The sequence below is a fragment of the Urocitellus parryii genome, chromosome 1 (assembly GCF_045843805.1).
Source record: "Urocitellus parryii isolate mUroPar1 chromosome 1, mUroPar1.hap1, whole genome shotgun sequence".
Classification (NCBI taxonomy): domain Eukaryota; kingdom Metazoa; phylum Chordata; class Mammalia; order Rodentia; family Sciuridae; genus Urocitellus; species Urocitellus parryii.
This window is the reverse complement of record NC_135531.1, coordinates 32,018,646-32,033,212: the sequence shown is the minus strand read 5'-3', so window position 1 is coordinate 32,033,212 and position 14,567 is coordinate 32,018,646. Positions and strand designations below refer to the sequence as shown.

General features: G+C 33.3%; 1 protein-coding gene across 2 annotated transcripts in view; it reads right to left on the bottom strand.

Annotated features, from left to right (window-relative positions):
• The window catches only part of Cdh12 (cadherin 12), a 280,591-nt gene that overhangs the window by 67,424 nt on the left and 198,600 nt on the right, over positions 1 to 14,567 (bottom strand). For both annotated transcript variants that reach the window (XM_026393630.2, XM_026393631.2), the window contains one exon: positions 10,333 to 10,500. In XM_026393630.2, coding sequence (XP_026249415.1) covers positions 10,333 to 10,500 — 168 coding nt within the window. The remainder of the gene's footprint in view (positions 1 to 10,332; positions 10,501 to 14,567) is intronic.

Sequence of the window (14,567 nt, the reverse complement as noted above, 5' to 3'; positions counted from 1 at the left end):
TATTTCATTTAGAGACAGAGTCTTGCTGAGTTGCTCAGGGTCTTGCTAAATTGCTGAGGATGGATTTGAACTTGTGATTCCCCTGTCTCAGCCTTCCAAGCTGCTGGCATTACAGGGGTAAGCCACCGTGCGGTGCCTGGTTTCTGACATTCTTTTATTACTATATCTGACAAAAGCCAACCCTTAATAGTCATAATTAATCTTCTAAAGAGGAGAGACGTATGACTAAGAAAAAACAAGAAAGACAGCTAGATATTGGTTTAAATTATGATCATTAACCTCGAATTCACCTTCCTCATTGCTTGCAAAGTATGCAGATGTTAAAGTAACTACCATTCTCTTTTCATTTCTATTTTAAACCAATCCACTCTCGACAAACTCAGCTTTACTAACTTCACTAATTCTTTTCCCAGATAAAGACTGTGAACTGTATTTCACAGAATGAAATTAGAATGGTGTTATGTAGATTTTTCACTTTCCCAAACCTGCAAACAATCCCTCACTAATATTCCTGTTATTGGAATAGGTACAGCATGTTCATTTTTCTCCTTCTGCCCCTCTCCATTTCCTCTGTGAATGACTTTCCTTGGATGAAAACAATGTTGAGCCCAAACATCATCTGCAGCAGTAACTACAATATAGTGGTCAGTTTTTTGTTCCCCATTAATTCTCCAAGGTATTACTCCCCAACTGTAGGACACAACAAAGCTAGGGGTTTGGTGTGTCCTTGTTTTAAGGTATAGTTTTGCTTCTCCAGGTCTGATTTATCTGAGTGGCAGTGAGTGAAGGGCTCTTGGAAGCATCTCATCTTGCAACACCCAAGAGCAAGGAATTGCCTCTACTTTGATAGAACACTGCCGCACCCTCGAGATCCTTCAGCGATGCACTCCACACACAGATTCTCAATATGAGGAAAATCTCCTTTGTAGGACTTAAAATGACTCTTGGGTATATTTCCTTTCTGCAGCCACATCTTTACCCTTCCTTTTGTTATCATGTAATTATTTTTACAAACACCTTTCCTTGGGTACTTCAACATTCTTAAACATATGGAAAACACTATCCCAAGGATTTGCTCCCTGTCTGGGAAAATAACAGCAGCCATTATGGTCTGTCCTTGTTGCCGGGGAGGCTCTTCTCCACATACCTGAGGCCAGGAAAAGAGCAACCACATTCCTTACTTTGATTATATGGGGACTCTTCATCACTCTCTCAAAGAATACCTCTGCTTAAACTTTTCTATTATTCCCTATACTCTATAAAAAGTGGGTTTTTAAAAAAAAAATCACAAAATATCTTGTTCTGACTAATGACTCAAACAGTCTTAAATGCATCCTGACATTTTCATTTTAAATTCTATATTTGACTTGGAACAATACTTGGCTAGATGATATTCACTTCATTTTAGCATCATGGTAAAAACTTCAATAATAAACTTTTATTACATCTGTAAGCATCACCCTCCAGATTTTTAGCCAATTTCAATTGAGATATCCTTCATCTTCCCTTCTTACTATTGAACTCCAGCAATATGCAAATACTGGTACAATTTATCACACAGTCTGTTTTCACAATCAATATTCTTCTTAACTGAGAGATATTCCCAAGAATAGACAGTGTTTACATTTGATTATTTTACAAAGTTTTTCTTTTGCTCCAAACTGAATCCAGGCACTCTTTTAATTACTGTCCCCTTTTTAACATAATTTCTCCTTTATTGTCACTGTGACCTATTTCTACCTAACAATCAAGCCACATGTAGATTTAGGCTGGTTTTTGAAGCCACTATTCTGTTAAAGATTTCCTCTGCTATTGCCAGTTTTATTTCTTTGTCATTAAATTCTTAACAATTTTTTTCTGCATCATTCAACCCTCTTGATCATTCCCTCTTTTTTGAAGCACAATTCTAACACTTCTTACACTCTCTATACAGAGTTCTGGTTTCTCCCACTTCACAGCTGTCCCCTCCCCAATGCCCTTTGCTATGTCCTCAAGATCAGATAAAATTCCTGCTGCATGTTAGCATCATATGGAAAGATTTGGATACAACGCTGCAGCCCAAGAATAACCCAAAGAGGAGTTACCTTAGTGGTTCTGTGTTTAGACCTGAATAACAGGATTTTTTACACTCCTTCTGGTTCTATTGACAATCATGGTCAAGAGCCATTGTCTCCAGATGCCCCTTTGATTTTTCTCTTCTAGTTAATTTCATCTATCCTCTTGACTTCATTTACTATCTTCACACTAATTTTTTAAAATATTTTATATTTCTCTATATACAACTTCTGAGTTTCATACTTGGCAAAACATTATGATGTTCCAAAACTTCAAGGCATCGATCTTGATGCATTCCACATAGAGCCTATAGGATTGCCATGTTCCCCCAAAAGATTTCTAATACGCACTGTCTCAACAAGTAGTATTTCTCCAGTTCCATAAATTAAAATCCTCCATTGATAGAAAATAAATATCACCATTTTTATCCAATAAAATTGTTCAAATCTATACACATATTATCATTTTCACAACTACCATAGTCTTCAATAACAGAGATCGCACACAAATTTCTTCTCTGTATTACTGTTATTGTGTGCTGAGTCTCCCGTAGTACTTCTCTCTGAGGTACCTGCAATGTCTTCCTCATGCTCTTCTGCAAGAAGAGACAGGGTCATGTCTATCTCTCACAGGGAGTGAGTACATTATTTTCTGTCACAGAAATAACATGGAATAAATGTATAAAGCTTTTAGAAAGTCAATGAACATGAATATGGAGGAAAGAAAGACATTTTTAAATAGATATTACCCTTCAAGGAGAATAAACATTTTTAGGAATCATTTCTAAAATGCTTTACATTTTGTAGCATGTTTCTAAAATCTTTCCCATCATTAAATATTTTTATTATCACATTAGAACTATGATGTCTATACTGTTATCATGATTCCCATTCATACCCTGGTAGGGTATGACTATGAACATACATATTGAGTAGGGAGGGAATGCAGGTATAAGCCCTGAGTTTTAGTGTTTGTCAACTTCTATGGCATAAGAACTCCCACCATAGACAATTTCAAGTCAACAATGTGTCATCATTGAACACAGTCCTGGGAGATTTGCCCTATAAGCTCAGATAATCTGTTCAACACCTGTTTCAGGTGTTATAGGTTATGAGAAGGACCAGTCAAGTGGCATCTCTGACCCACAGAATGATTACTTTATTTGGTTTGTCCACTTGGTCTCATTTTACTACCTGAAATCAATTAAACTGAGGCAATATTTTGTTAGTAAGCAAGTTTTTAAAATACAAATAACTCAAAATTAATACTTTCAGCCATATTGAAGCATGCATATTTCAATAATGTGTGATTTAGTGGGTTAGGCATAAGCAGGAGGGTTTCTATTTTCAAAGTTTAAAGAGCACAGTCAGTGAAAATATGGAGAAAAAGATCATTAGGATATATAAAAAGATTCAAAAGGGGATGAGGCTTTAAAGATAAAATTAATTTATTTCTACACTCTTTCTATGCCTGTAGTGCAAAAAAAGAAGGAAAACTGACTACATTTTTTTTCTGGATTTCTGATTCTCCTTTCCTTTTTACAAAATACCTCGTATGCAAGTATAAATTTTTACATCTAATACTGCAGTTATAGTAACTACAGTTTCAATAAACATATCTATATTTCCCTACAAATCTAATTGTCCTTTATAATTTTTTTCAAAAAATTGCATTGGAATTTCAACAGCCCATTTATATTACTTAATTATTATCAGAATAAAAACCTCTTTCACTTTCTATAAACTATATATATATATATATATATATATATATATATATATATATTCAATACATATGAATTATATACTCACTATTCCTGTTACATGGTAATAAATATGATGTAGATCTTGGCAAGAGTTCACATCCTTTCAAGTGCATCAATAACTTTCCATTGTTCATTCATCTTAACAGAGTGCATTTAATATTCCCTTAAATCCTCCATTAAATATGTAAACATTTCTTTCAGTTGATTTTATCCCTATAATTTCTGATTAATCAAATAAGATATAGGACATTAAGAATTCTAACATATATTGTCAAATAACTTTATCAAAATATTCCACAAAAAAAATTGAGCACCTTTAAATTAAGAGCCTATCTGGGCATGGTGGTACATGCCTGTAATCCCAGCAGTTCAGTAAGCTGAGGTAGGAGCATCACAAGTTCAAAGTCACCCTCAGCAAATTTATGAGGCCCTAATAAATTTAGCAAGACTCTGTCTCAATATAAAAATAAATAAATAAAAATGGCCAAGGACGTGGCTCAGTGGTTATTTGCCATTGGGTTCAATTCCTGGTACCAAAAATAAGCAAACTAACAAACTTTTAATAAATATTTAGACTTTCAAGACTGGGGTTGTGGCTCAGTGGTAGAGCGCTTGCCTTGAACCTGTGAGGCACTGGGTTTGATCCTCAGCACCACATAAAAATAAAGAAAAATAAAGATAGATATAGATATAGATAGATAGATATAGAAATACTTAAAACAAATAAATAAATATTTAGACTTTCAAATTCAGCTGACCTCATCTATTTATTCAAAGGATTGGTTACTCATGAATTTCCTTTTGAGATTTTAATAAGGTAATCTGGAAGAGATGAAGTTTTGCAATGGTCTCTCTCATGGCAGAGTTTAGTTTCTTTTAGCCAAAACCAATTCCTTAACTGACAGTCCAACTAGTTGTCTCTTAATTTGATTTCTTAATGGCCATCATACCATAATGAATCATGTGCATATGCACTGGCTATTCTTTTTTGCTATTGCCTGTATTTGAATGTTGGACTTCCCCTGTTTAGTTGCCAGTGCCTTAATGTTTCACAAGCCTATTACTACAAATCTCTTCATGTATAAATATCTATCATTTATTTTTCAGGAATGGTTTCAATGCACTCTTTGATTTTTTTTCTCTCTCTTCCCCCTCTCTTTCTCCTTCCTTCTTTCCTTCCTTCCCTTTCTGTCTTTTCACTTCCACTTTTTCATAGTTCTATGTATACAAACCTTTAAATAGGATGTCATGTTTTGCAGTGGTGTAAGTATTTCAGTATAGCTTTGGTTTCCCACTAACACTATTATAAGAATATTATTTCAGGAATCAATGTAGATACCATTTCTTCCAACATTTCCATTGTTCTGTAATGATATGGATTCTCATCAAGTACATTTATATATATTGTGCTCCTAAGTTTATCACTGTTTTTATTCCAAGTTGTGTTATTGTCAGTTACTTAAAAAATCTATACTTGGTGCTTGAGGGAATAAATTTAAAATTTTATTCTCTTTATACAGGTTCAAATAAAAAATTATATTATTTTTGCATTATTCAATTACTTCAATTCATTACTTCGATAAAACTGCAGTTTTAATTATTATTGAATGATATATTTTATTACATCTAATATTTGTTAATAAGGTATATTTCTTACATATCAAAATTTTGTTTCCAAGGGTTTACTATTACACTTGGTTCTCTGTTGCTCTTATTAACAAAACAGTTTCAAAATCCAGTTTCTTTGTCTGTATAGCTCCTAAGACCAATAATAAAGCAAAAATTAAGTAGAGAAATGTGAACCATATGGTAGCTTTAGGATTCTTTCACAACTATGGTTAAAGACTGTCACTAATGTCAAAAATTTAAGTAATAAAGACTTGATCTGCTTATTTTTTCATCTTCTCATAACTTCATTTTCCTTTCAAGATTTTTCATACTCTAATGATAAACAGAGAATGATTTCTTTAATTAAGTTATTTTTTCTCTTTGTGTGAGAGTTCATGTATCACTTCTTTGCTTATATATCTTAGAAATATTTCTTTGTGGCTTCGATTTTGAAAACACTTTTTAAGGATTTTAAAGCCTTTTCAATGGCCTTTTGCTTTCTCCCCTCCATCAAGCTCATCATATGTTAAAAGCCATCTTCCTGCTGAAGTCATTTCTTCATTGCTCTTCATCTTACTTAACTTCCTTTTTGAGTCCAGAAGATCCCAATGTCCTTTCCATTCTGTTATTGAAATATCTCCAGGCTCTGCTTCACTTACTGTTTCTGTGGGCTTTCTCTACACTATTGGATACTTCAGTCCTTATCACATATCAAAGCTATTTTATCTAAAAAGCAATACATGGCATTGCCCTTCTGCAATAATGTAACATAAATACATATTGTATACATATTACAATTTTGTAATATTTGTAGCCAACTTACTCCAAGCTCAAAGGCTTTGATTAGGCATATTATGGGGGTGTTATTAGGTTTTTGTTTGTTTATTTTGTGTGTGTGTTTGGTGAATAAACAGGTCGCCTGCCCTTAGCCAGAATTTCCAGGCAAGATGAGAAGCGAGGTGTAAAAAATGCACTTGAGAGTAACAAGGAAGCTTGTGAGAGGAACTGAGTGATCCTCACCATATCCAGATGAGTAGTACAAGGCCTTCTCTGAACTCAAAGGCCAGGAGATATTCTATTTTATCCTAAAGTGTGATTTTGCTATTCTGAGACTGTGTGTATGCATATGTATATATAACCACATAAATATCTATGTGTGTATATGTTTATACTCTTGAATTGACCCCATTACTTAAGTAAGTTGATTTCATAATATGTACTTTAGATCAGCTTGTTAGATGGTTTAGCCACTTAAAATTCATGTAATAGAAATCATTAATATTGTTGTAGCTTATTACAAATAAAGATCCTCTAGAGATATCCCTGATTGTAATAGATAGGAGCCATATAACTCTCGTGCAAAACATTTTTAAAAGAAAATACTATCTCTTCATATGATGTCAGATAGAGTTCTTTTTGTAGGTATTGGATTATTTCCACTTCTGATCCAGTATTGTTGGTTTCATTTGTGGACACTTTTCTGGGTTATGTGGAGGATCTTTTTGGGTAAACATAGGCATCAAAAATAAATTTCCACTATAGAGAGAGAGTTAATTTAAAAATGGAGTTCCTGGATGAATCTCTTTTACTTTTAAAACAATATAGCTTTGCAATTTTATTTCTGAAACTGAGTCATTATAACAGTTAAGTGAGAAGGAACATCCAAATCATTGTCACACAACAATTTCTATGTTGTGTGAAACATAGTACTTTATTAGTCAATACCATAGTCATCATCATCATTATCAGACTGAGAAAAGTTATAAAATCCTGGGGCAATCAATTTTAAATCAACTGTAAAATGACAAACTATTTCCATAAGTTTTATACAAATACATTTGCCATTTATGTTTTCCCATCTCCTTTTATAGAAGAAAATGGATGCAAATGGGGGCTTAATAAGTCATACTTGCATATGAATATACACATTGCCATAAAGCACTGTGATAAGTAAATTCTAAGAAATTATGTTGTGCATGTTTAGGCAATGGAAAAAAGTATGTCAAATTCATCTGAAGCAAGATTTTTTATCATAACTGCTTAAGAGTCATGAGCAAATATAGCTAGTCTGGGGAATTCTCCTTTAAGTTATTTATGTAGGAAATACATGTTTTCTTGACATTAACATTCAAATAGATATCATTTCAGTTCATAATTTTATGTCACATTTGCTGTTTAATTGCTCCATATGAGAAATGTTTCTGTTAAATGAGCACTGGCCTCAAAATAAATGGTTTTACTGTGTATAAATGTATTCTGTCTTTTCCTCTGAAGAATGTAACTCAAAATGATGTTACACTAAAAAGGTTTTGACACAAAGACATGTAAAACTTCAGGCAGTTGGACTAATATTTTATTCATGCAAAACATGAAAACCTCCTTCTTTCAAATAATTCAACAATATCTCCCATTTATTATAATACCAGACAGTGGTTCAAATGTGCATGTAATGCAATCATAAAATAATTTGATCACAGTGATCTGCTACGTTATTTTCTATTGCCCTCTCATTTTTCTCTTTATGAGTATAGGCATTTTAATATATGTTATGATTGTTTTAGAGGTGCATTTAAAATAATATTGTTTTAGAGTGGCATATAAAGAAAATCATAGGTTTTATTTTTAATATCATGCTAAATTAGAAGAATTGTGAACTTCAGAGTTTAAAAACTTGTAACTTCAATTCATTGTTGATAACTGAGTATTTATCTCTCTAAGGGTCCATCTTCTCTATAGGCAAATGTGATAAATATTAATCTAATAATGTTATTGTGGCTGGGATGGCGCCTGGCGATCAGCCAGTAGGTGGTGCTGTGGGTGGTGACAGAAAAAATAGACCACCTCCAGGATAGGTCCAGGGCTCTTCCACCCTCGTGGACAGCTCATGCCTTCCCTTACAGACCATGGGAAGGGTGTACATGTGAACTCACTCCACCCCTCTGACCTTTATCCTGATTGGCTCCTGTGCATTATATTAGCTGTGTGTACTTCCTCAATAAACAAGATCCTGCTTTGACCTGTCACCCTAACGTGTCTGATTGTCCTTTGGCAGGGGGGCTGGGTGAGGGAGCCTGGGTGCCGGAGCGTCCAGTCAACCTTTGCCTTTCTTGGCTCATCCTGGTCGGGGCCTGCTTTCCCCATCTCTCCTGCAGGTCAGGAGGAAACAAGGGGCTAAAACCCTGACACCTACACACTAGTAGGACATCTTTTCACTGGTAGTGGTTTTGAATTTCTGACATGGAAACACCACTATCGCCCATATAAATAAGGATATCACATTTCCCAGAACGTATTTGCTACACTATAGATTCCACATGCTTTATATACACAAAACCTGAATCTGAACCCATGTTTAATATCCTACATTTTACAAGAAAACAGAATAATCACTCAATCTATACTGCTCAATAATCTATCACAGCTTGCCATATTTAAAGCAGACATAAAAAAAAAAACAGAAAGAAAGGAATAAGAAAGAACTAAAGGAGAAAAGAAAAGAAAAACATGGAAAGCTTTTAGAATTGGAATCATATTCTTTAATGAAATCATATGATAGAGAACCAAATTAATTATTTGTTTCTCCTTAAATTTTTTTCTGTTTCCCTCAATAGAAAAGTAAGAAAAAATATTGCTTTAAGGAATTTTGTGTTATTGTTCATAACGTTAGTAAATTTTGTTATATACTTTCCATGTTCTAAAAGTTTGATGTTATCTTTGAAACAAATTCAAACATTTTTTAAATTGACAGAAACTATGTATGTTTATCATGAATCACATGGCATTTTTTTAATATGTGTCCTGGTAGAACGGTTCAATTGACTAATCAACATATGCATTAAAGTATAATGATTTCTAAATGCCATTCCAAACATTTGGCCATTAGATTTTCTGATTACTAAAAAAAAGAATATATCAATGAAGAAAATATAGGTTGAAACTATAAAGAAAAAAGTGACAAAGCATTCAAATATGAAAACATGTAGCCAAAGCAATAAAACATACAATTATTTAAATATTCTTAGTGCTACAGATTTTAGTAGATGAACTCCCTAATTGTCCTTCTGAAGTGGAAAAAGAAAAATCATTTTGTTTTTTAAACTCTCTAGACAAATAACTACCTGGTGATTTAATCAAATTTCTTATAAAACTATGACTAAGACCATTCAGCATCAATATTCTAACTCTGAGGAACAGAGAAGTGATTCCCCAAAATGCACTGGGAAGTGAATAGGTACTGATTGGTGTTAAATGTAATACTGTAACAGAAAACTAGATGAAATACAAGTGAGAAATACTCATTTTCAAAGGGAAACACAGAGTTATAGAGAGGATACAGGTGTGAACCATTCTATTATCAGAAGGAACTGTAGCAATTTTCACCTATTGCAAAACTAAAATGAAATAACTAGTCAGAACTAAAATAATAAAATATCATCAATATTATCCTGTGCACAAAAGTATATGAAAATAGTTCCATGTGTATAATTACAAAAACGGAGTCACAGAATTATTATGTTAAATATATAATAAAAAATATGATGGTACATGTGTTATAAATAGGATGCCTTATATCAGATTATGCATATTTGTGTTACGTCTTAAGTTAATAATGTATCAGGGTAAGATCCCACCCAAACAACTATAAATATTTTGTTTTAGTTAACATTGATTAATAAGTCTGATTGTCCAATTATTAACTCTATTTTCTATTAAAATAACATGGGACGTGAATTACATTGAAATTATAAATTCTGAAGTCATGCAATTTTTATCTATTGACTTATGCTCCCTGAAACCAAAAAAAATGTCTGGGAAATGATTTTAATTGCTAATGCATTATATGACATTGTAAATCAATAATTTCAAATGGCTCTGCAGATTTTGAGTTAGGGTAAATTACATACTTTTGGGGAAGCGAGGTGGATTGTCATTGACGTCACTGAGGGTGATGTTTACTACTGTTGTTCCAGCCAGTCCTCCTAGTTGTCCTCCCATATCTTTGGCTTGAATGAGAACTTGGTATTGTTCTTTGACTTCTCTATCCATGTTTGGCAAAGCTGTTCTAATAATACCTTAAGGGGGAAATAGTAACAGAAGACAAACATCACAAATCCTGTACTTTCCATAACAAAATAGATTGCAACCACGATAAAATGATTCTATGTAGATTCACTAGCAAAGTTATGCTAGTGAAAAATCATGTGTTATTTAAAAACACCTTAAATGCTCAATACTCAAGATATAATTTAATATATTTTGGAAACAACCCTACAATGAGATACAGAGCAGCAGTGAGGAATTATTAAAAACCACCATATTAGTTCTAAAATGTAATTAAGAACATTAGGTTAAATTTTATTCATACAAATGTGTCTAATTCAAATAAGAATTATTTAAAAAATTGGTAAACATAATCATGTGAAAAAATGTACATGGTCAATTTCTGTTGAGTGTTCACTTTCTAATGATTACCATTTTCTTCTTCACTTTCATTTTCTAGGACAAATATGCCACTTAGTTTTTTTAAATTCGTGAATAATCTCCTTTGCACATTATATTTTGTCTTTCACATCTCCCTCAGTTACTTTAGCAATAGATTTTTTTATTTAGGTATAATTAAGCTTTATAATTGCTGGGACTTCTGTCTCCTTTGTCACCAGGTCCTCCAGCACCTAGGACAGTGCCCGATATTTGGAAGGAACTCAACAGCTGGTTGACCAAATAAATGACTGTTTGAGTGAATTTATCCATAATTACATTTTTAGTCATAAATTTAATGGTTCATATGCATATTTATACATGATGTTCATTTTCTACTTTTGTGTCCAAATTTAGAACTAATTTATATTTACACTTATTCATAAGGAAGTAAGTAAAAGCTTCCAGCATTCTTTGCCAAAAAAAAAAAAAAAAAAAAAAAAAAAAACCTGAATGCATTTTAAACCTAATTCCTATTTGCAGTCAATGGTTTTAGGGTAAGATGGGACAGCCTTTGCCTTCAACCTGTGTGGCATTGATAGTGTTGTTTCTTAAGGGAGCAAGTATGAATGACAAAGAGTATCAACAGGAGCACATAGCATTGAAATCACAAACCAAATATGCATCCTAATTTATCTTTACTTTCTACTAACTATCCAACTACCAAATGCCATTTTGAAGCCAATTCAAATTTAATTGCAATCTGAAATTTCTTTTGACACTTAGAAGAAATAATTATAAAATGACAGCCTTCATTTTGCTACTGATGTTTTATTCAAGAATTGGTACTGACACCATTTTGATTCAATCTGTTTGTCTCCAGCTTAAGCTCCTGATGCTTTATTTCCAACTAAATCTTACAACTAAGATTTCTCATCTCTAGTTTTTTAATGTCTCTGTCCTGCCTACCTTAATCTGTGTGACTTCTTTCTGAATTATGCTTTCTTCAAATTTGAGATAAATTCCTGAGTTTGGTTCATATGTTTATATGCTTGCTGACTTGTTCTTCTATTCATTAAGGCCTAGCTTTACACAATTTATTTTAAATATAAGAACTACAAATATCTATAAAATATTTTTATTTGTTTAATTCATTTGTGTTTGAAAATCCTCAACATAAAATTAGAGAGAAAGAAAAGAGAGAGAAGGCAGGAAAGAGAGAAAGGGAGAGAGAATTATGGACTTGTTTCTTTCTGCTTAGTGAAGTGTATAAAAAAGCTATCTACTGAGATGAAGTTAGATAAAAACATTAAGATACAATTGCAAAGGGGGTAGATACATATAACTCACTTTCAGAATATCTGTTTTTTCCTGTGATCTTTTTCCCCCTGTGATTTTTAATTTTGTCAAGATGTCCCCATGGCCCCTGCCACCCTGCCCTCTTCATCTGCCCTGGGTATGATAGGTGACCTGCCTTCTGCTCCCTGCCCTCCTTTGGTACCATGCTGCCTAACTAACTATAAGGTAGGACATTAAAATTTTGGAAGAGCAATAATATATGTGGTGATGAGAATGAATGCTCTTACCGCCATCACTTTCATTCAAGAACCATGGTTCTACAAAAATAAAATGCAACATTTGCACATTTTTATAACTTGTACAAATCTGGGGAATCAGGAAGACTACAATATTGAACATGAAAAGAGAATTTTTCATTACATCACTTTTTAAAATGCTGAAAATTTCTCTTTCAGGAAATTATTCCTCTTATGGCCACTTGTTTATCAATCAATTAAAAAATGAAAACCAATCAAACAAGCAAGAATAGATTACATGGATTTGATGTAGGAGGACTTTGCAAAGAACTGAGCTGCAGTTCTTCCATACCAGACAGCAAGTAGCAGAAGAAAATGCTTCATGCCAACTAAGTTTTCATGTTAGTATTATGTGTCCATCCTATCTACCTTCCTTTTGGTATTTGTATATAGATATAGTGGCTGACTTATAGGAGAGCAGTTGAAAACAAACCCATGAATTTTATAGATCAGTATAAATATTTCACAAAAATGATGCCACTTACTTTAATTCATTCCATATAATTCTAAAATAAATTATATTTATTGGATAAAAGGAGACAGAGCTAATTAATCCTGGGATGATTTGAATATCTTCTAACTGAGGATATTTCTAATATATTAATTAAGACAACTAGAATGGGAAAAATATTGTTACATAGTTTCTGCCAATATAAATGGACATATATGACTGAGATAGTTTTACATATTTAAAATAATACAACAAAGAAAAATAGTCTGCAGAGAGTTTTATTTTATTCTTTGGCAATAGTCCCTCAATCTTGATGGATGTCTGATTATTTTATAAAATACAGTAAATCTTCCAAGAATGCCATTTTGAGATGAAAAATAACACAATAAGAAAAAATATCACAAACAGCATCTGTGATCATCTAGAACATAATTTTACAGAAGCTATTTTTTGAATGAAGAGGTAAAGTGCAGTACTAAGACATGGGACCACAGATCAGGCAGGCCTTGTACTAAAGTAAACATTTCATTCACCTTTTGTTATTAGAATTTCGAATATAATCTTCTTCTCTTGCTCTTCCTCCCTATCCCATTTTGAGTCACCCCCCTTATATCAGAGAAGACATTTGGCATTTGTTTTTTAGGGATTGGCTAACTTCACTTAGCATAATCTGCTCTAATACCATCCATTTCCCTGCAAATGCCATGATCTTGTTATCTTTTAGTGCTGAGTAATATTCCATTGTGTATAATGCCACTTTTTTTTTTATCCATTCATCTATTGAAGGGCATCTAGGTTGGTTCCACGGTCTAGCTATTGTGAATTGTGCTGCTATAAACGTTGATGTGGCTGTGTCCCTATAGTATGCTCCTTTTAGGTCTTTAAATAGGGAAGAGAGATGGGTGGGAAAAGGAGGGAGAAGGGGAATTGCACCGAAGATGGAAGGAGACCCTCATCGTTATACAGAATACACATATAATGTTGTAAGAATTAAAAAAGAAGAAGAAGAAGAAGTGTGTCACATTAGATTGGGTAGAGAGATGTGATGGGAGGGGAGTGGGGAGGGGAAGGGGGATAGGAAGGGCAGCAGAATAAAATAGACATTATTATTGCTGTATGTTTATAGGTGACTGCATGACCAATGTGATTCTGCAACCTGTACAATCAGAAAAATGAGAAATTATACCCCATTTGATTCAAATGTATGAATTGTCAAGATTATTGTACTGTCATGTGTAACTAATAAAATTTTTTTTTAAATTAAAAAAAAGAATTGAGAATATAATAGACACACACAATTGCTGCCCACCCCCCACCCCCACAGATCTACTTTAATGCTTTTCTAGACTTTGTCCTTGGCTCCAGGAAGCCTTAGGTCTATTGGCAGTGTATTGTCAAGTAAAACAGAAATTGTCCTGGGCTTTTGTTTCCATAGTAGCCCACATCCCATTCCTTCTATCCCAGGAGCCCTCACTAGATAACGCCTGTGTCCCTAGACCCTCTCTCTCCTTCAGTCTTAGTGAGCTAACAGCACCCTCTTGTTATTCCTTCTCCAGGGACTATTTATGCCTTAGTGATTCTCTAAGTCTGCATGTGCTTTAGCCAATTGTAGTTTAATTAAACTAATCTCAAACTGTCCATATTGCCATATGAGACATATGGGATGATAATTCAT